Source organism: Neolamprologus multifasciatus, chromosome 20, assembly GCF_963576455.1.
Source record: "Neolamprologus multifasciatus chromosome 20, fNeoMul1.2, whole genome shotgun sequence".
NCBI classification, from domain to species: Eukaryota; Metazoa; Chordata; class Actinopteri; order Cichliformes; family Cichlidae; genus Neolamprologus; species Neolamprologus multifasciatus.
In genome coordinates this window covers 10,189,303-10,212,256 of record NC_140458.1, presented here as the reverse complement: position 1 = coordinate 10,212,256, position 22,954 = coordinate 10,189,303, and the positions used below count along the sequence as shown (strand labels likewise).

The 22,954-nt window shown below is 37.7% G+C and overlaps 1 protein-coding gene across 9 annotated transcripts in view; it reads right to left on the bottom strand.

The window, feature by feature from the left end:
• The window catches only part of LOC146494453 (microphthalmia-associated transcription factor-like), a 28,882-nt gene extending 6,544 nt beyond the window's left edge, over positions 1-22,338 (bottom strand). For 2 of the 9 annotated variants that reach the window (XM_085146111.1, XM_085146112.1), the window contains exons 1-5: positions 21,121-21,427; positions 9,758-9,995; positions 637-852; positions 440-535; positions 77-194 (exon numbers count right to left, since the gene is read on the bottom strand). In XM_085146111.1, coding sequence (XP_085002237.1) covers positions 77-194; positions 440-535; positions 637-852; positions 9,758-9,995; positions 21,121-21,224 — 772 coding nt within the window. In that variant the 5' untranslated portion in view covers positions 21,225-21,427. The other 7 variants (XM_085146109.1, XM_085146110.1, XM_085146115.1 and 4 more) reach the window with 6 other exon arrangements.
• Positions 22,339-22,954: the final 616 nt, after the last annotated feature.

Below are 22,954 nucleotides of genomic sequence, written 5' to 3'. Positions count from 1 at the left end.
AAATGGCACAAGTTAAACATCTGTAAGAACTTTATTTATTTTTATTTCTATAGCTCTGAGTAATTTTCATGCTTACCAGAGTATTCCCTTTTGATGTTTGGTAGGTTGGCAGGGCAGGAGTTGCTGATGGGCAGACCTTGCTGGGGCATACCCTGATTGCCATACATGTCCAAGAGGTTAGCAGGCACAGGGATCTGGGGAATTGAGAATTAAAAGAATTGAGAGCTAAAACAGAGAGAAAAAGACGTAATATTATGCATATTATTGTGTTAACAAATGACAGCGCAGCACAGAAGAGATAAATTACAAGGCCAAAGTATTACACCAAGGTTGAAATCTGACATTATGGAAATTGATTCTGTTTTACCCCAAGACACAGCAAATGAAATGCAGTCATGTTGTAAACTGGCTGGTATGGATAAATCATGAGCATACATACCGTGTTTGCCATCTGAAGTCCTGGGTCCATTAGGCCGAGGATATCATCGCTGTAACTGGACTCCAGACTAATAATGTCATCAATTACATCGTCCATCTAAAACCAGACAAAGTACAAATAAGTCCAGCATTACTAATCAATTAATGTCCAAGCATCATTTATTAAAAAAACGGTCTAAACAACTATGGAGACCTCACCTCTTTCTCGCAGTTAGAGTTGAGGGTCAATAAGGCCATAGGGCTGTTAGGGGCACTGTTGCCCGGCCCTGGCGGCATGCCCCCGTGGTCAGAGGACTGGTTGGGGCAGGGCAAGCTCAACGCCTGAGAACCAAGCTTTCCCAGGTACCTCTTCACCTGCTGCTGCTGGGACCGCTGGATGTGGTACTTGGTTGGGTTCTCCAGGTGAGTCTGAACCTATGAGTGGAAAGAGGAGTGAGAAAAATGCCAAGAAAAATGAATATGTATGTGAGAGGTAGGATATCTGATCTAAAGATTAATGGGTGTGTTGATGGTTGCAGGAGGCTCCACAGAACTGCTCCAACTACTGAAAGAGAAGTTATGAAAATTTGCAGCTTGGTCACAGTAGCAATGAAATAGCACCAAAAGATGGAAGCTCATTTCAAAATGAGTGCTGCTTTTTATAAGTGCTGTTTCAAAGTTATCTTTTATTAAAAACAACTCTAAATATAGCTCAAAGTGTTGTCTGTTCTTTGTATTTTACAGTACAGAATATAATATTACAATCAACTTGACAGAGACTTCAAATCCTACAATGCATTATGCATTTTTCTTTTGAGATGCTGTCAAGAGTTGTTATCTCAAAGTCTCAGGAGTAAACATTTTCCACATATTTTTCTTCAACTCGACTACTTTCTGTGGCTCCTCAGTAACAGTCCACATATTTTAAGGAACAAATATTGCACACGCTCCTATCTCTACACTCGCCGCTTAAGGATAAATTTGATTTCTGTAGATCATTAATCCCCACACAGCATTAATGATCCAGAAAAGCTTCTGCAGGCAAATAAACAAACTTCAGAGGCAGTGTCTGTCTGGCTGTAACATTTTAAATTGAGCAGAGCTGCTCCGATCCCCCTCGCCTTTCCAAGTTTATATTTAAACCTTCCCGTCTTATGCTTGCTTACGTTTGATGCAATTACGAATCAGTTTCAGGATTGCAAAATGTGGACGCTGTAGTTTCTGATTAAATTTTGATACATAATGCAGTATCATAAAAGGCAAAGACACATTTGTGTCAGTTTAAGACGAGAAATTTCAATTTAACCTCTCACATTATCTTTGAATCTATATTCATTTTTAAACATACCTCACAAGGTTGATATCCAAGCATCTCAAGCATCATTTCCTGTTTTAGATGTCCGATTTAAAACAAACAAACAAACAAAAAAAAAAACCCAACTCTAAACTGAGGAGTGCTCTAGCTGCTTCCTTCTTGGTTTCACCAGACGACTAAGGCTGCTAATAGGAGGACAGACACACCAGCTCATCTTTTAAAAGGCAAGAAACTTCATTAGTTATGCATGTCAGGGAATCTCTGTCAAATACAATGAGCCTTTTTAAATGTGTGTTGTTTTATGTAAAATCTGTATTTATTACTTTATGGTGTATCACTTGATGTCAGGATGTGGTGCAAACAGTTAGAGCCTTTGTTTTGGAAGGGCACCTCTTTTACTGAATCTTGCCCGGGGTGCTTACTCTGCCCTATCCACTTTGTTAACCCATGTGGATGCTTGGCGTGTGCTCCCTGTTTAACACAGCACAAAGAATAAAGTCTATTTCATCCTTAGTTGTCTTCAGCTTTTTAATTGACAAGAACAGGCGACTCATAAGCCCCCCCAAAAAATTATGCATTTTGTTGTGCATAAACTTTAAAAGTCTATGCTTATTAACAGACCTGAGGAGGCCACGGGCTGTAGATGAACTCTAAGCTACCCCTGGCATTTTCCTCTGCCAATGTGAAAACTTCCTCAGTTTGCACACTGCACTCAAGAGTTTCAATTACAGCGAAAGGTTATAAAAATTAGTTGTTGAGACTGCCTTATAGAGTATAGATATTACTTAGTCCCATCTGTTGAAACTGATTCCAAATAAAAATGTGATAGTCATTCATGTGTGCAGGTTTGCAATGTTCCACGTGTATATTTTATTATTTAAAATCATTGGTATTTTCTGTACACTATGGACATTCCCGTGATCGGCCTTATAATGCATAACCAGTATTCTTATTAACTATGCACTCACTGAATGCAGATTATTGTAATCTAATATAAATGTTGTCAGTTTTCACCCAGCACTGTCATAGAGATCATACATGATGTATATATTTTGTGTAGGTTCTGAAAATCAACAGAAATGCCTCTCAGTATTTGCAGATTTACACATTTTAATTCAATAAACTCTGAAATGTAAAATAAAGCAGACTAGTTAGTTTGATTGACTTAAATCACTTTTACAGGTGTATGTAAATAAAGCCGAGTATAACCATTAGGTCAGGTGAGGTTATCAATCTTATTGTCTCTCTGTGACTGTCAAATTCTTCTTTCCAGAACAGAAGCTCTTTCAGAGCCTCTTTTCCATGTTCATGTACCATTGTTCTTCAGGGGATACTCATGTGAGCCACATTAACATCCTCTACAACTGGCTATTAAAAATTGACACTATAGCTAGTTTTACTTACAAGAGCTGAGTCACATTATCTAGTCACACTTTGTATATCCTGCAGCTAAGACTCAGATCACCATGGGCTGTAAATTGTCCTCACAAGGTTGTAAAGCTGACACCACAGAGGGGGGCACATTTACAGTCAGTCAATGACTCATTAACAAGAACGACATCACACTCTGGGCAAAAGAACGAGGCTCATTAGTGATGGTCACTAACAACATTCTTTGTTCTTTACACTGCCTTCACCGTTGGTGTATTGTTATGCAAATGACGTCACCTGAAAATGTATAAAATTTGATCCATAATTGCATTTTATGCCACTTACTTATATATATATGATGAAATGATTACATTTTAAAACTGCAGAGGCTCCGATCCTGATAATGGACTGAACCTAATCAAGAGCTATTAATGAGCAACACAATTATTTGCAATGCACGCATAGATAATGTGTAAGCAAACAGTGAATTCTTGTTATCTATGGTATTTATCAAAGACACAGGCTGATTCAGTCAGTCACAAGTCAGTCAACAGGCTCTTAATTTTTTCATTTTGATGCTGAAACAACAACCCTTGTTGTCCTACATTTTAATAAGGCCCCATAAAGTTTTGAAAAAGAGAAATGTGTTCTGAATACATATCAACTTGATGTATTTATTTATTTATTTTTTTTAATAATTTTGCTTTAAAACTACTGTTAACACTCTATTTCAAAAAACAAATCAGTATGCAGGAAAACCTGTACAATCCACAGCATATGCCACAGCACAACCAGTGGCGTTGCAAATGTTTGTTAATTAGTGTCTTATTTATTCATATGGACTCAGCTTCTTTCAGCTGCTCACTTATTTGCAGGGGGTTGCCACAGTGGATGGATCCACATATTTGATTTGGCACAGATTTTGATGTCCTTCCAGATGCCCTTCCTCCCAGGGATTTATGTCTTCTCCTAGTCCTAAACGTGTGATCTTCTGCTTTGTAGGGAAATGCTTTAACCCCTACATTATGGAGCTTGTTTAAGCACAATTAAGAATTCTTTCAAGTAGTAATTACATAGACAGTGAGTGATTTTTCTGAGAAGTCTCACATCTTAGTTATTTCTTAATCTCAGAATCGAGTTCAGGTCAGATTCAGTTCTCAAGTATTGCAAATTCTGCTGATAATCAACCCCAAACATCAAGAATGGAACTGAAACTCCACACTGTATACTGCTTACTGTATCAATTTGTATTTAAACAATGCTAGTGGCACAATTATTTTAATGTTTGTCAGATTTCCCAAAACAATTAAATAAAACCCTCCGAATGCATTTTTTTTCTCATTTTTGTTAACCAGGCAGGTTCTTCATGGTCTATTTAGTCTTATCGGTTGTTTTTTGCAACACTTGGAAGTGCTGAGAACAAAGTGAGATGTCTTTGCTTCTTTTTCAAAGTCGTATGTTTTGAGTAAAGGAGAAATCAGAAATGCTGGACAGAGTCACTGAATGTAAAATTTACAGCTTAAAAAATAAAGCGCTACTTTTTAAAATCATGGCAACTGTTTTGCTTGCTTTCTGATTCATGTGACTAGTTTGAGGCTAAAATCATGCCTTTTGATCATTTGTAAAGGTATTTGGTATTAAATCCCACTCTTAAAAACATGCTATAACATGCTGCCTCTGTGTCTTCAGGCAGATGATGCCGTATTGGACAGAAATATGCTAATATACAGTAATATTTCTAATACTTGAAACTCTCTTTTTCATTCCCTGTTTTTCATTTTTGTAATATTTCCGTTACAGTTTGAAATGACTTGCCCAGTCCTTTCAGCATAGATACAATGATGAGACATGTTTTCTCCTCCATAGCTTTTCTTTCCCAGCCTGTAGCGTTTAGCCTCTCACATTTATCTTTTGGCCCTCTGGGGAGGTCTAGACCTCCAGCTTGTAAGCCCCTGCTGTAAGCATAAACGTACAGAAAGACTGTTTGTTATACACACAAAGACACATGTCTTGTGTGTGTGTGTATAACAAATCACACGTACATGGGTATTTTTGGCCTTTCCAGGCTTCTCGGCCTCGTGTCCACGTGCAGACACAGCCTTTAAGTTTAAGTTGAAAAACTAATCCTTTAGAAAACTTGCATGGGAAACTTTTTATGAACACTGTTTGTCAGTGATGATGTTTAGACAGAAAACCCACAGTGTCAGTGCTTCTTATTCGCCAACAAGTCTTTGGGGTTAGGGTTATATCACCGTCTGTTAGTTTGACAAGCTCTCGGCAGTAGAGTGTTTTTGTATTTTCATGCAGACAGAGATTTGTTTTATAAAAAACAGTGATAGTGTGATTGTGATTTTTCCTAAAACTATTTTAAAAAAAACGTGTTAACTAATCCTCTATCCTTGTCTCATGCATTTTAACACACCCACAGCTGATAGCTGGCACTGTCTAAAGATAGAAACAAAAAAAAAGTTTATAAGGGATTACTGTAGGAAGCCTATGCCCCCTCTCTCTCTCCCTCAGACACACACACACACACACAGAATTCTAATATAGAAACAAAGAGGGCATTCAGGGCATTATGTGCACAAGACAAAGTATAAAGGTGCCCTAATTAAAGCTACAAGCACAACTGCATACACCCATTAATACAGCACATGTAACACTTGGCTTTGAGTGAGTAAAAGTCTTGATTCATTCGTGCTACATTTCCACACTGCAGGGTTAGGGTTAACTAAAACGATTGGCCGATCAATGAAAATGCTAAAAAACAAAATAAACAAACTAATAAACGAACCTATTCTGATAACTTACTTTGTCATTTGAGTGAATTTTCAGGTGACAGTAGTTTCTAGATTCAAGTGCGGTGGAGCTAAGAATGTAAGGACTTGCTGCTTTTCTTTATCCATGTGATAGTAAACCGAAGATTTTGTGTATTTGGACTACTGCTTGTAAAAACGAGCCTTTTTTAAGATATGAAGCTGGAGTTTAACCCTTTAAAAAATGGTGACTTTCGTTTTTCACTAAAATGTATCAAATGAATGAATGACGCAAACAACAATGAAAACACAAAAATAAGATAATTTAGAATGAATCTCATTCTAGTACATGGAACTAGTAGGTTTGGGCAATCTGTGACAAAGACATGTTTAGCAGGTTGAAATCTGTTTGTTCTGTCTTTACATTGAAATGAGCACAGGGGCTTCTTCTAGCTTGTTTTGTCCTCAGGGATTTCCTAAATTATCACACATAATTAGATGATCTCACTGCTTTGGGTGAATTCAATGGAGCCCCTGAAGGCTCACAGATCCCAGCCTGGAACATCTCGACCTTGTCAAGACATACTGCTCCTGTTGTTACATGGAAATAATTTTAGGTGTGACAAATCATTTGTTTATAAGCTGGAAAAAAAGGATCATTTAATGGTGTGCTTACAAAGCTGGCACACTTTGTGGAAACACAGAACATACATAGAGTGACAAACGTCTACAGGACTGCTGCTGCATATAAACTACGTGCAAGACGTTTATTGTGATGATGTTCATGATTGATTTAGAACAGATTCATCACGTACTATTGCACACATCTACAATTAATCATTAGGTTTTCAGTTTTGTAAAGGCCCAGCACGCAGAATAATGAATTACAGAGAGATCTTAGTGCCAGCAGTCAGCATTCAAACTTCACTTAACAGTCTTTCCAAAATACAGTTTAGAAATGTGGCATCAACTTCTAACTCTTGGCATCTGTATCCATGGAAAACAAGAAAGCTTGTTGTTTATCATCTCGTTTTTAGCCACCAACAGGCCCGAGGGCATAAGCAACATAACCCCCAAAGAGTCAGAAACACTGCAGAAATGAGCACAAAGCATCCAGCTGTACTAAGAGAGGACGTAGGGTTAGTGCAGAATGACAAACAGTGATTTGTATTTTTTGACTTGCATGCTACAGGCATTCCATGATGGTCCAACCAGGATATATTAACAAGACTGCCCCCATTTGCTATGCAGACTAGAAGAATAGGCCACTTTGTCTCACAGTTAAGCTGCTAATGTGCTCTGCAGAATTTGCAGACAGCAACTGTGATGCTAATGTGAGCAGCAATTTATGGGTTTTCCTCTGTACTTTTGTAATGCTGTCATGCAAAAGCCCAAATTACCACCGAATAAAAATCTTGTGTTGTTCGTATAAAACTCGGGTTAAAATGAGCAGGAACTGCTAAAAAAAAAAAAAAAAACTCCAACCAAACAAAAACAGACATTATGATTACGTGAATTTGATCATCATCTACAATCATATTGAGCAAAAAGATACTAATAACTAACGTGATTAAAGTGATTAATCAGTGTTGGTTACTGCGGAGAGAAATGTTATTAAAGCTATCCTGTAATTTCATGAAATGAACACTGAAGGGTTTTTTTTACATGTCATTGTGTGCTGAATCAGTTCTGAAATCCAAACCAAACTGAAATATCTGTATGGTACTTCTGTGTATTTTCTTTTGTATATCGGTCACGAGCCGTCATATAATCCACAAAAATTATACAGGGTACTTTGTTCTTTTTGTGGCGCCATAAATCCTTTGAAAAAGGAAAAAAAAAATCAGAAATCATTTTTTTTAACCCTTTCAGAAACCTATCCTACGTAAATTTCAAAGCAGTGTTTTTTTTTTCCTCTAAAATATTCCATGGAATGAAAGGCCTGGGGGCTAATTACAAGCATTCTTCACTGAATTAGCGTTCGGTGTGTGGTAAGGCTGTGCTCGCCTTTTTCTTGATCCCCAAACTGATCCCCTTCTTATTCCTAAAAAGGTCAGAGGTCACTTGGTTAATTAAGGGTCCAATCAGTCTTTAGATAAACTTATCTGAGCTTAATGTTTGCACTTTTTGAGGTCCAGCAGCTCTGCCTGGTACCCCTGAGCTTTATGTGGACTCTGCTAATCTACCAACAGACAGGAGAGCAGGTTAACCCAGCTCAACAGCACCAAGCTGGAATGGCCTTTTCATTTGAGGACTTCAGTCAATGAAGAATTTCTGTAAGCTCTCGCCAAAGCAGAAAAATGACTCTAACTTGATGTATTGTACACAAGGTTAGGGTTCGGGGAGGGGGCGTCCTAAGTCTTTCAAAGAGCTGCAGATTATAGAGAGTAAGTAATGTTTATACAGCGTGAGAAGGGTAATGTTTTCAATGGCTATACTGTTTTTGTCCTTTACTGTTGGCCCATGCCACACACATCCAAGGGTGATGAAAGTGTGGCTGGGCAAGCAACCATGAAATCTCAGAGAGTGTTGTGGGTGGATTTAACTCAATAAAGATTATTCAGTAAATCACAGTTTATCGGCATCGTTACTACTCATAGATTAAACAGTGCAATTAAAATGTAGTAAATGTCTAGGTATAATTATGACTAAAAGCTGTTAGCATACACGCAGCGGAAATTGTTAGCCAAACATAATGGATAAACAGCGCGAATAGCTTCATACAACTGTCAACTAACAGTATGGGTTAACAGTTGAAATCGCAAGATAAAACCACAACTAAACTGCTGACATAGTACCGATTAACTGATTAAACTTTTACCTAACAAGCACAAATGTCTGACATAGACAGATTTTTAGACCTTTAACTACAGGCATTATTAAACATAAGCATTTGTACGAGATTCTCTTATGTGTCACATATATTTTTCACGTGGAAGACTTGTTCCTGTTATTGCACAATTTTCTAAAAGAGGAAGTCAGTGACAAAACCAGCTGCTTATTGACAATCCATGTAAAAAAAAAATGCAAAATCTAAAAATGCACAAAAAGGCAAGTGTCCTCGTGAGTAATTACACTAACTACACAATATCTTAACACCTCCATAATGATATTTTTTTCAGAAATCACAAACAGAAAAGTTGAAGAAAACGCACTAAGTTGATATCTAAGGAAGACAAAATTCTCATAATTTGCACAAAAACACTTTCCAAATCGCTACCACACAGTGTTTTTTTATATAGGGAAAGCCACTGAATTCAAGGTAAAATGCCGGAACAAAAACACTACAAAAAAAACGGCAATTATACCAAAATCCTGAGAACACGACAAGTCGAATGAATTTCTAAAGATGTTTCATCAAGATTGCAACTTCTGAAAGCACATGCTGTGGACAAACAGAAAGACTTACCGAAATGCGTTGTTAAAATGCGCTCTTGAACACTACGGTCTCTACTTGTACAGAAAATCTTAACAGTCTCCTGTCCCTCAGACTGCCAAGGAATCAAAGCTATGAAAAGATGTGAATGTAGCTGAGCAAATAGGATTAAAGATGGCTAAATCCAAATGGCTGGAAGCACAGCATGCATTAAAGAGGAATTCTCTCAGGAAAGATAATCCCCATATACGCATTTTAACACACTTCACTCACTCCTGTTTTTTTTTTTTGTTTTTTTTTTTACACACAGTCATAGTAAACCATGATTGCCCGACTATTCATGCACGAGTCACTAAAATCTATAAATACATCTGGACCGTTCAGGCTGCACCAATGACACATACAAAGTTTAATTCCACAAGTGGAAACTTTACACAGATACCGTAACAGCCTTCTAATAATACACACCACCCCATTCTTTGTTGCTCCCTACCATCAGAAACTTGAACCATGCTTTCTTACCTTTAGCACCTCCATTGGGACCTGTGCAGCAGGTGGTAAACTGACCGGGACACTGACATTGATGGCAGGCGTTTGGGCCTGTGTAGTTTGTGTGTACTGGGAGGCCTGTTGTCGCTGCTGCTCCCGCCGCTCCTGCTCCTGAAGCTGTTCCCGCATCAGCTGTTGCCGCAGCAGGATGCGCGATGTCATGGCCGAGGAGCTCAGCGGGGGCTTGGATGAACTGTGTTGGTCTGATGGACTGCTGCAGAGGGGAGAAAGGGATGATTGGAGAAGATAAGAGAGAAGGCAGAGGGTCGATTAGAAAGATGAGGTGAAAAGAAAGAGTGCTAGAAAGGGTAGAAAGGGGTCAAATGTGGAAGGAGACGTCAAGAAAACCAGAAAAAAAGAAGAAAATTGAGGGACGATGGATGTAATAAAAAGCCAATGTTAGCATGAAGAAAACTGGCAGAGGATGACTTCAGGGGAAGAGGTCAAAAGGGAACTATTAACTTTTGTTCTGCAAAAATGACTGGTTGATCTATGTTGATAACCTGTTATTTTAACCTTTGATGATCAGCCATCATCAAAAGCTTGTCAAACAGAACAAGCAAAGCTATGGGAATTTGCAATGAGCATTTTTTGTTGCTATTTTTTAATTTACAAAGATAAATAATTAAGCAGCCCTGCTTATTTGCTCTTAGAAAACAAATACTTGAACCTCCATGAAATCACTTACACAATTAAGATGCCCTTTCAAAAAGGAAAACAATGTTGTGATTTTAATGACTTTGGAAGGCACAGGCATTTTGCATTTGTAGACAAAACAAAAAGAGGAACATTTTGTCTGTAAAGGTTGTTTCAGTTTTCCCACTCTTTTAAATTTAGATGGCTACTCCCCAGACAGAGTCCTGAAGTCCTAAAATAGAGAGTCTCTGCTGAAGCAGAAGTTGTCGGGACAAAGCCTCCATCGAGTGAGTGATCCTTTTGATAAAACTCAGTAAAATGTCTGGCTAATCCAGCTGTGCAGTAATCGCACTAATTAGCCAGCGGAGTCAAACAGCCTCAGCTTGCAGCGTATTCAGTGGGTGTTGAGCCCTCAACATACCATAAATCTCCCCTCAGCAGTGGATATAATCTCATTGTCTACAACCACACCCACTGAACCCTGCACCAGATATTAGACAAAACAATACTGTATAACAAATATATATAATAAAATATATTATAAAAGCAAAACACAGGCTGAACTCTGGCTTTTCTCTGGAAGCACTTCAGTGGTTTGGGTGTCTAAATTCAACAGCTACGTTTCTTCCTTTGTTCCTTTGTGCTTCACCCAATATATGGAATCAGGTTTAGTGTTCAAAAGAATAATTCCTTCTGCTGTGTGACTTTGGGCGATTGTGTTTCCTTTCATCCCACAAATTTCATAACAAAAGTCACTAGATCTAAAACTCTTGATTTCCTCTGCCAGAGCCAGAGGCTTTGATTCTTCTTTTTTTCCTTTAATCTACTTCAGTGATTAAATGATCAACGGTTTGTTGCAAGAACAAATTCGTTTCTGTTCCCTTTCTTTTCGTTTTACAGTTCAAATGTGACATTTGAATCGATTTGGAACTAGAGATGGATTTATTGTTACATTCTTTGGATAAACTAGAGCTGATTAATAATAATAATAATGATAATAATAATAATTAGTCACGTTTGTTACATGTTGAATGCGGTTTTCTTTTTAAAATGAATGCTTAAATAAAAAAAACATAATATACACTGAATAGTTTAAGTACATAAATGTACTGGATAGTACAGTACCTTTATCACCTACTAGAAATCAGTACTCCTAAAAACTTGAGGAACTTTCTGCTTAATTTGGATTTTCACGTACCTGACAGCTACATTCATGGAGGTTTTTAAAACACAATGAATTTAACAAAGAAGCTGTAATGTGTGAAAGAATATAAAAAGGGCAACACAGTAGCATACAGTTTAAACTACCACTTACTTAAGTGCTTGCTTTTTACTACGTACTTATAGATGCACAGAGTAGCTTGCTCAATTTCTGACCACCAGGAGTGCTACTGAGCAAAGTTTTTGGGTGGGTCCACAGTTTGTATGGCATTGTTTGAATTTGTGTTGTGCATAAATGTCAAGGTTATAGTTAACTTCAACTAAACTCAAAGCAAAAACTGGTGTGAAAATAACTTTATGAACCTACATAAAAGTGGAAAGTTGCCTTAAAAAGAAATCTAAAATTACATGACTAGTTACAGGAAATGTTTTTTGTTTTAGTCTTTGTAAATTTGCTCACATTTGTCAACACAACCAGCCTGAGGAGGCATTGGTGCGTGCTTATTGAGAATACAATGTGTACATAACTCTTAAGTCAAATGTTTGCATAGTAATAGCCATTACAAACTTCCTAAGTCTTGCCCCTGGCAAATAGCCCACTTATTAAAATAATGCAGTAAATGAATACTGAAACTAATAAAAAGTAAACTAAAAGGAATTATTTTTAACTAAGAAAAATTTAAACATGCAAACCTATTTTGAAAGCTAACTTAGCTTTACTGAATTAAAAAAACAAGCAAACTAAAAATAAAGTAACTGATGAGTGACTCAGTGAAGGTACTAATGCTTTTAGAAACCTGTCAAATAAGTGAAGCTGAACCAAGTAAGCCTCTATTCTGCTCACAGGCCTTACAAGATTTCTCTTTGTGCATCCTTTTGTACTAGTGTATATGGTCTTCAGACTATCAGTATAATATTCCTTTATTTTGATGTTGCTTATGGGAGAGAAGATCCTGTATCCTGTTTTTGCTTGTATATGTTATCAGTTATGGTTCTTAGAAAGCAAATAAAAATAGTAAAAAATCGACATCGGCAGAAGTAAAAAGTCAGAATAGCTCAAGAAAATTACAATCGATACGTCTCTCATAATCTTATAACTTATAACCACTTTGCAATTGATTAAGAAATAATTTGTAAAGATGATGTGATTCAGTGATTCTGAAAAGCTTGCTGTCCAGGCTTGAGCTGAATTAAACCTGTTGCACATTTAGGGTTGAGTTTAGAGTTTTACAGCAAGACAAAAGTGCATTACCATGTTATTCTATTTTCATAATTGTTGGAAGACATAATTGTAACCAAATTCAAATTCTGATACAAGTGCACAACACTATGTAATTCAAAGCATTGTTGGAGGTAGCATTTTAGGCTAAAAATATGATATGACATGATCTAGGGGTAGTGTTACAATAAAATAAAAGTATGACTTTGGAGAGTTTTTTTCTCGTAAATTTTCATGTTCTTTTTGGGGTTTTTTGTAAATGCACCTGTTTTGTTTGTGTAAATTTGCTCATTTTTCCATAAATGTGCAATTTTTTTTCTTATAAACTTAAAGAAAATTGCAAAATTTCTCTTTTCAGAACCCTCAAAAAACACATTTATTTCTTTAGCATCTTCAGCTGCCCTATTACAAAACTGTACAACATATGACCTCATGGCTTTTTTTTAATTACGTTCTTAATAATTTGATTGACTTGTGTTTGTGTATACGAATGACCAGAAACCTCTCAGAAAGGCAAGGCTGAATGTCTCTGTCTCTTTCTCTCTGTTTCTTTCTTTTGACTGTTTGTTGGCTCTTTGCCAAACAAACCCATGAAAGACATAAAAAGCTCTTTTGTCCTTTTAAAATTTCATTTGTGTGTGCGCACACCTCCTCTTATGTTCGTGTGTATCTCAAGGGAAAAAAAACGAAAAAAACAATGGTTGTACAGTCTTGAAGAGTCCCACCCACTCAACTCATGATTCCTCTGATTCTGCTCACTACCGTGCCTTCATCATACTTCACCATTAGTCAAACTGTCAGAGCTGAGACTTTGAAGCAGGATTCAGTGACACACTAAAGACAACAAACAACCAGGAAAATTCAGCTAAATACTGCATCAAGACAGAAATCAAGTAACATTGTGGAGCGACAAAGTCTGAGAGTCAAAACACTGAGCTGTTAAAGGAAAATACTCTGCAATAAAGATGCACTGCAGCTGTAAAACTGCTGGTAATTGACAGGAGATGGATTCTGCAGACCTAATGACTTCTGTGTGACTGAATAATAACTCTAGCATTACAGTCTCATTAAAAAAAAACAAATAACTAGCATGCCAAAACATGATACCTCTTCTGTTATTAACTTTATGTCTTAAGTATGAGATTTCTAAGCTTTTCAGGTACTCACTCCCTCGCTATAAGTGACCAGTGACCAGCTGCAATGAACTATAATAGACTGATAAATGTATATCCTGACATACAAAAACTATTCAGCACATAAAAACACAAGGAGAAATCTTCCAAGACTACTTCCCACATATAGCTCAGTGCATGGTGCCCTTCATGTGTACATAGTGTTGAACAAACATATAGATTCCAAAATAAAGCCTTAATGCACTGCAGCAATACCACAGATGCTGAGGCGCCATACTCACAGACAGTCAAATGAACAGGGTCTGTACACTTGCACTCCTACAGCCTCCATATTTGTTTGTTTTTCCCTGAAGGTGCACCACCCGCCCTTGGAGAGCAGTGAAAGTCATGCTGGTGGTGCAGCGCTGAAAGTGTGTCAGAGAGGGGAGGCTCCAGGTCCCGGCCTGGAAGCTCCAATCGCCACGCAGAGTCCCAGGCATAGGACCAGCCCCGTGCAGAGCAACAGCAAAGCAGAAGAGAGGAGCGTGCAGGCGTCCACTGGAAACACACTGTCCATCAATATGCCGCTTTAGAACCACGCAGATAGTGTTACGCTTAGAGACATGTACCGACACGTGTTGGGTAGATGGACTACAACCAAGTAGGAGTCGCTGTCCTGTGAAAATCTTGTATCTCAAAAGTATCATAACTATCAAAAACTTGTTTGCTTTTGCCAAGTGACACTGCATTTTAGAGAAATTGAAAGGATTTCAAATGGTTTATTTAAACCTTCAAGTCTCCCTTTATTTGTAAAATATGCTGCTTATTGTTTCCTCTCATGTTTGACCTTCACAGTGCATAATAATAAGTTTGACACTACCAAGTTGACTTCACATTCATCTGCTGAGGCATTAACCTTAATTTGAACTAAAAATGTGTACATATTAGCATGACTTTGTTACAGCTTTCATGGCTAATACAAATACTCACTTTCAAATGACAACTGCAAAAAAATAAACAGGAGAATGCAACATATGTTCTGCTGCTGCAAGAGGCTGGCACACAACACAATAGAAATGAAATGACATGAAAGAAAAATAAAAGACACACTATGTGCTTATTTTCATTAGTTTAAACATCACTCCCCAGATTAGGTGTATTCTAAAGAAACCACATTAAACTCATTAAAATTCAACTTTTATCCCGCTGGTGGCCGTTCAGTGTGTTTTCATCATTTAACTCAGTAGCTTCTATTTAGGTAAATAAAGGGGAATGGGATGAATTGTAGAAGTAGACAGGGACTTACGCAGACCACATTGCATATACAGTGAGCACAGGATAAGAGCAGTGAAAATAGGCAATCTAACCAAGACATAGGCAAACTGAGTACTAGTAACAATCCTGTCTCCTTTTTTCTTTCTCTCTACCAAACTGCAGGAGTTGCTGCCCTTCTAGCAGACTACAAAACCTCTCTGCTGGAATACAAATGAGTGATTATGACCCTACATGACAGTGCATTGATCTACTTGGACTCCTGTGCTGATCAAACATGCGCAGCTTGGTGCAGCTGGCATGATAGTATAAAGTCAGTCACAAGCAGGCAAATCATAGATAATAGAAAGCATCTGTATGCATGTCTAGACCGTCAATTATGTGGGGTTTGTACACAGGGAATGCAATAGAAGTGATTTTTTTTGTTTTTTGTTTATTTGTCTAAAAACCAAACAGAAAAACAACTGTACAAATGATTCAAATGAGGTAAATAGTTTAATCCTGTAAATATCTAGGTAAACATCTGGGTAGAAACATTGTATTTACTGTGCATAAACACTGCATAAGCACAGGAAATGCCTTAGCATCATCAAACACAGACAAAACAGCATTTTGTTTTATAGTCTATAAAGTTATATATAGCAATGCCTTTTTGGAGACATGGTGGGGCCCTACGCATTATTAGGTGCATGGTTTTAATGTCGTGACTCACAGATATCCTGACCTGTAGTAAAGCAGCAACTGTCACTGACTGCTGCTATAATAGCCTTTAAAAACAAACAAACAACCCAATGGTCTACAAAACAATGGCTATTCCATAAAGAACTGTTAAAATAAAATTTATACATAATTATTTCACTCTCAAGTACAAAAGCACAACAAAACAGGGTCAGTCGTAAAAGCATCTAAAGAGAAAATCAGGTACTTTGAAATCTACTTCCAGGAAGCCAGGACTGGATGGGATAACTAGAACTTGCTGGGTCTTATTTCTGTAATCAGGCTCTGTGCTCTTAGTAATTCCCCTCACTTGTGTTCGGCAGGATGGCCTGCTCTAGCTGCAGCTCCCTCTCTTTCCTGTGCGCTTTAACAAAGAGTAAGTAGAGCTTCCAAGGACAGTAAGGAGGAGCCTTTGATGCGTTTCCTCACAGCAGGTTGAATGAGTGCAGAAGATTTTCAAGTTCATTGATATAACAATGATGTGCAAGCACAACATAACAGCTTTTCATTGTGAGACTGATTTATCCTTGGCTTTCCTTGAAGGTGATGACAGACAATCAACACGTTCTTTCTTCGTAAGTGAACCATGGCAACGATTCGTTGCTGTAAAATATGACTCTGGAAAAAAAACCTAAACGTACGCAATTATGTGCGTCTTAACCACAAGTTAAAATTTAATAATTAAGTCACCGTTTAAAGGTATTTGTTTTAGCTGTTTAACAGTGAAGTGTATTTTTTTTCAACAGCTAATGCATGCGAGTAATTACTTGTTATAACCTCTATATATACTTGTAATAACAACTTACTGATTAAATAGTTAATGAGTCATTTCAGTCTTTTTTTAAGCAAACGTGCCAAAGATTCACTGGTTCTGGTTCTTCTTGTATTTTATTGAGGAAACAACGAATTAATTCTGCGCTAATCAATAACGAATCATCTAGTTGCCTGAAGGCTACATTTTTTTAACTGTTAAGAATAATGACTTGTGTCAATAAAAGCCACACTTAAAGGCCTCCTCTGTTATTGCAGTTCCTTCTGGGCACCAACAGAGGCAGACAAAGATCACACGTCAGGAATATTAAAACTGCAAACCCAAATCAATCTGTAAATAAAAGATGTAGAGTTTATGATTTTTCTTTATTTTTATTTTATTCTTTATGAAGAAATCTTAAGCAGATGTGCTTGAAAAGCCACATATGAGGTGAGAATGCAGAAAGATAACCATGATTACAGGACAAGTTGTTCTGACTGTATTTTACTCCAGCCTCAACACCTGTCTGTGTCACTTAAGCCCCTCGGTCTTTCTTAGATCATGGATGAACCTTTTTGGCATCTCTGTCTAGGACACCCCGTGGGAACAAGCTGCTCTGGACACATAGTTTCATAACCCTCAAACTCTGACTCAGCTCACGACCACTAGCTCATTGCTTTGACCTTAAATGCCTATTCTGTACTTCAGTTCTATTGCAGAAGAACTTAAATTGATATGTGGATGTCCCCATCATTTTACTAAATTCTCTTTCCCTCTTCCTTATTTTAATTTGAAAGGTTTATTTTCTTACCAAAATATTACTACAAATGACCAAGATCTTCATTTGCTTGTTAGACACTAATAAGTTGCGAAAACTACAATATTTCTTCTGTATTTCTCTGCATCCTTGTCATTTTTAGGTAAAGTAAAATGTCTCTTCCAAACAACTGCATCCACATTCAAGACCCATCATCTTTCCAAACATGAATGTAAGGAGTGTGCATTAACAGTAAGCCTGAGGTTATTTTCTTTTGTCAGCTATCATTATTATGTAAAGTGCCCTAAGGTTCATTATAATTTCTTCTTTACCAAAAACAAAAAACAAAAGTAAAAAAGTAAACAGAGTTTTACAGCGTTAAAAGTTTTGACCGCAGTCTTCTTTTTTGGGGGGGAGGGGGGGTCTAATTTATGATTCAGCTGTGTAGAAGAAAGTTTTTTCAGGAGACTTTGAGTTCCATTCATGTTTTACCCCTCAGGCCAAGATCCAAGACAGAGAACCCGAAGTGTAGACCCGACCCACAAAGACCCATTGCGATCTATTAAAACAGATATTTACTGAGCAACATAAACCAAGTCCCATTGTAAAGTTTTCACATTCATTCAATTCTTTATTTTCAGCTTTGTATGATTTGAAGGAAGCTTTTGAGGAAGTTGAGGAAGAATATTTAAACAGACAGAGATGCACTAACAACAGTTAATGAAATGATTAACACTGACAATCTTGCTAGCAATTGCAGTTTTGCCAGAAAACCTTGGGATCCAGCATTCATGCAGGTGTAACTTTGATACATACTTCCACGCCAAGATCCCAAATGACAAAAAGTTCAAAGCTCCATCCGCAAAAACCCAGTCCCACAACCCACATGACCAAAGGGTCTGCCAATAAAAAAAGGTTCAGAATACCACAGAATACCCCCAATGTCTGTGCTCCAATGGGCCACAGCTGTTTTTGTGGCTTATAACAAGCAGGGGTTTAAAAGATGTACGTATGGCATTAAATGTTAAAAGTGATCATTCTGGCCTAAATCGTTACGGAAACATGTTAATTGAGCAACAAGAAAATTTCATTGTGAGGCTGATATTAAAGCAACACATTTGTTTGTTTGGTTTCTTCTGCCTAGTGTCTGCTAATCTTTACTGGCCGGGGATCTTTCTGTGTAAGACATTTACATATTTATTCATCCATATGGATTTAATATAAGCTATGCTCAAAATCTAGCCTGTTCATTAGAAAGCAAAACTTTCAGCCTCTGTATTGACTGAGGGTGCAAAAAAAAAAAAAAAAAAAGATCCCTAGACTCACAGTTTCTGATATAACACATTCCCTGCTAAATTTACATAGCTTATTTACACTGCATAGAAGACTAGTTTTGCCGCCTGTCTCACATCTATATTAGGCACAAAAAGGTTGGCACGACGTCAGCAGCAGTCTGTGTGCTCTGTCAAACTGATACGCAGACAGCCAAAAAACAAACAGATCTATGAAAGCTAAGATGACATTTTGTCGCACACAAAACTTCAAATTTAGAAACTTCTTAAGCAGCTATTAGAAGACATCAGACAACTCGGTAATCAATCAAACTAATTATAACCATTTTGCACAAAACTGTCTTATGGCACAGTCATCGTGACTATTTATTATGCTGGGTCATCTTCATGTGATAGAAAGGGGAAGTGGGATACTTTCAATCAAAGCCACGGTTCAGACGACTTCACACATTCAGGAGAAAAATGACATAAAGAAAAACAAACAGCAATGATTCAGAAACCGTGCTGATACTTTACGTATACTTGGAATGGCTGCTGCTGCTGCTACACCAGCAACGAAAACAACACAGCCTCAGATTCAGGCCAAGGGTGTATAACAGTGTAATGACATTTCACTAATGAAAAAATTGAAGACATTAGTTTAAAAAATGCAGAACTAGGTTAAAGGCGAAGACTGTCCAAGATGACAGTTCTTCCTCAAACAGTTCTTCTAACTGGTGTTTTGATTGAATTTAGAGAAAACGAGACAAACCGCAAATCTGTAAGAAAATATCAAGAACGAGAGGAAGAAAAAAAAACAAAAAACTGGAGTCTAGCGAACGTCTGCAGCAAGAGTTCTGTCCGAACACAGTGGCGTACTGTCCTCTGGATGTCTCGCCCTGACAATGAGGCCATGTATCACCACCTCTAAACTACGTAACAGAGAGGAGCAGACACAAAATACAAAAACTCTGACACCATCCTGGTAATAGATGCATAATCGTCATCACCATCCGCATCACAAAGGGGGCATGAAAATGTTATAACTTACACCCCAACAGTATTTCATTGTGATTTGAAATCACCCATAAAGGCTGATGTGCAATCATAAATTGCAAAGAAAAAAGTTTATTATTTATTTAATAGTAACACCTGCTAAGGGATCTGTGGTTGTTACATGTTTTCTTACTTAATTTAAATTGAATCAATCACACCCAGTATTGAGAATACTACAGTTCACTGTCAGTGAGGTGTTTAGAATAAGAACGAAAACATGGTCCCCTAAAATATTAAAACAAAAAAATAAGTCCACCTTCCAGTCATCTCATAGATTTTGCTACATATTTCCCAGCTCTGGGATCGGTTTTCCCTCTTAGTAAGAGTGAAAATTGTAAGACAGCAAAAAAGGGCATTTTCTAAAGTTTCTCAATATTGTTTTGATATGCTACACTGTTCACAGGAAATCTGTCATTTCATTGCATTAAACACATGTATAAGACACATGTATAAGACATCAAACTTGCTGTGCATTACTTCCAGAAAAGGGGTGAAAGGTGAAACAACACATAGATCTGACTCAGCTGAATGTTTCTGAGGCCTCAGTGTGTCAAAGCTGAAACTAAATTAGTAAATGTCAGTGCTGCAAGCTGTTTTTTGTTTCTGTTCTGTGTCCTAACAAGAAAGAACTGTTGTCAGGACTTGGAGCACTTTGTCCAGTACTACATGCACTTAAGTTATACAACTTCTTAATAGGCCAACAACTTGCTGAAAACTAAATTTTGTCTGCCTCTTTGGTTGCTGATTTATTTTATTGGTGAAACAACTTTAGAGCATTTAATATTAACTGTGAGCTTATAAAGAAGGCAACACTCCTCCACTGAAAGAAACATCAGGTTTGATTTATTTATTTATTTCTGTTACCACAGCTTATCTAACAGTTAATACTTTCTTACACACTTTTGACACTTCAAAGCTGTTAATGCACAAGGTGTAGTGCCATAGTAGACTTATGGCACTTTTTACACACATGTTGTTATGCAGTTATACTTAAAAAATAGGTAGTTCTCGGGAGACTTAAAGAAAAATCTCATAAATAACAATAACTCACCATTCTGCTTTAGGAGCACCTGAATATCAGCCATCAACACAAGACAGGCTGAGCATCACCTTGCTAAACTCTGACCTGTCTGCTCCTCTGTGAGCTAATATTTGAAGTTGATGTTGACAAGACAACACCCATGTGTTGCATAACTTCATGCAAGCAGGATGACCATAAGGAACGAGGGCTGAAACCCGGGACCAGCTTCAGTAACATCAATGAGGAAGCCCCGCACATTCATAGACTTTGGACAACACTTTAAAAAGTCTGCAGCTTAATTATCACCTTAACCCCCAAAACACGCCAGCGTGAGAAATAACTGTCCACGGCAAAAGAACTGACCTGTTTTTCAAGGGCTGACTCTTCAATTCGTAATACGTTTTAGGCTCCTCTTGAAAATCCTCTCCGACCTCGAAGTCGGGAACTATTCCCGATTCCGACTGCATACTTGCAGATGTCAACTTTTGGAGACGCTAAACCCTCTTTAAAAAAAAAAAAGCAGACGGGTGATATTCGTGCCCCAGTAGTCCGCACAGTACCAACCGTCAACGCAAGCCGCCTCTGCCCAGGATCCGGAGCTCTGTAGTCCTTCGCGGCAGCGGCTAAAGTGCAGCTAACGGGCTCAAAATGATCCAGAAACTACAGCTACCAAGATGCTCCGGGGATGTAAATGTCAGCACAATTCTGATTGGCTGCAGTATCCGAGGGGATCTTTACACCCCCCTCCCTTTTTTTTTTTTTGCTCGACCAGTGAAACTGAAATGTCAGTTTCATTTCCATAAGCAATATTTATCCCGCAATGTAGATTTCGTAATAATTGGCGGTAAAGACTTATTTTGAATTAACTGCTCCAGTGGCCGTGCGTCTTTGCGTTCTTAGATTTTGAATTTAAAGAAATGGTCTGCACATTTTGCCTGAATGCAGATACATTTAATATTGGTTAAAAATAATGGAGTGCGTTAATTTGCTATCACAATAAAAAATAATCATTTTATACCATGCCCACCACCCGCAAAAAAAAAAAAGAAAAAAGAAAAAAGAAAAAGAAAAAATAAATAAATAAATGAAAAATAAAAATCCAGCCTTTGTGACCTGGGCATGCTGTTCAAGCAAGTTTGCGAAAGCATAACTACATTGTTTGCAAATAAAAATAAAAAATATAGTGAGTTGTTTTTAAGCCTTTTAAGCACATATACCCAGAGTGACCTTGAAGTAAGTAAGAATCAGACTGGCGATGTGAGTTTCTGTTAATAAAAAAAAAACAACCCAAAAAACAAAAAAGACTCGATGTAGCAGTCAGTTAAATGAGTAAATCTGGAAGCAATCGCACAGAAACTGTTCAGAAAATCTAAATAAAAAACAGAAATAACGGCACTTCTTACATTGCAGGTCATTCACAGCCTTGATATTTAGTGTTTTAAGTCTCTTATTGGGTCATGCAGATATTGCACCCGACTTTAGACCAACCTCAAGACGAGCCTCATGTCTCTGTTTTTCCCCGTTTCCCTGTGCAGACTGACTGAGCGCTCGTCTCCCACTCTCACCCACGGGCTGTTCTCAGCACACCAAGTTTGGTCTCCTCAGTTGAAGTCTTGTCTGCCACTTGGGGGCAATATAGAGCTAGAAAACAGTTTCGTGAGCCCGCGGGTGGGTGTGTGTGTGTGTGTGTGGGGGGGGGCACCCTCTATTATAAAATGGAAATTTAGAGGTAGTTCAATATTTGCATTCACCCTCATCCTGTTGAACTGGTTTAAAGTCTGTATTTTACCAATGCAAATACAATGCAAATATGATTCTGCTGGAAAGCACATACCCGGAGGCTAAAAATAAAGCCTTAAATAAAACGATGATAGCTGAGCAGAATGAGAAATGGGATCAGAATATGTTTTTTTCTTCTTCTGTATTTCTGCAATACTATTTCTGAGACACATAGCAGTAAAAAAAAACAAAAAACCCACTCACATACACCCAGCCAAATGACATGATACAGGAGCTGTAGAGAATCCGATCTACAATATACAGATAAATTACTTTGGATGTGGTACTTGGGTGAATTGAGGTACTGATTACCCAGGCCCTCCAACTGCATTAGATCTGTAACATTTGTAGACTACTACAGCTTTTGTAATTACTTCCAGATATATCTTTTTAAGATATATTTTAAATAATAGTAGGG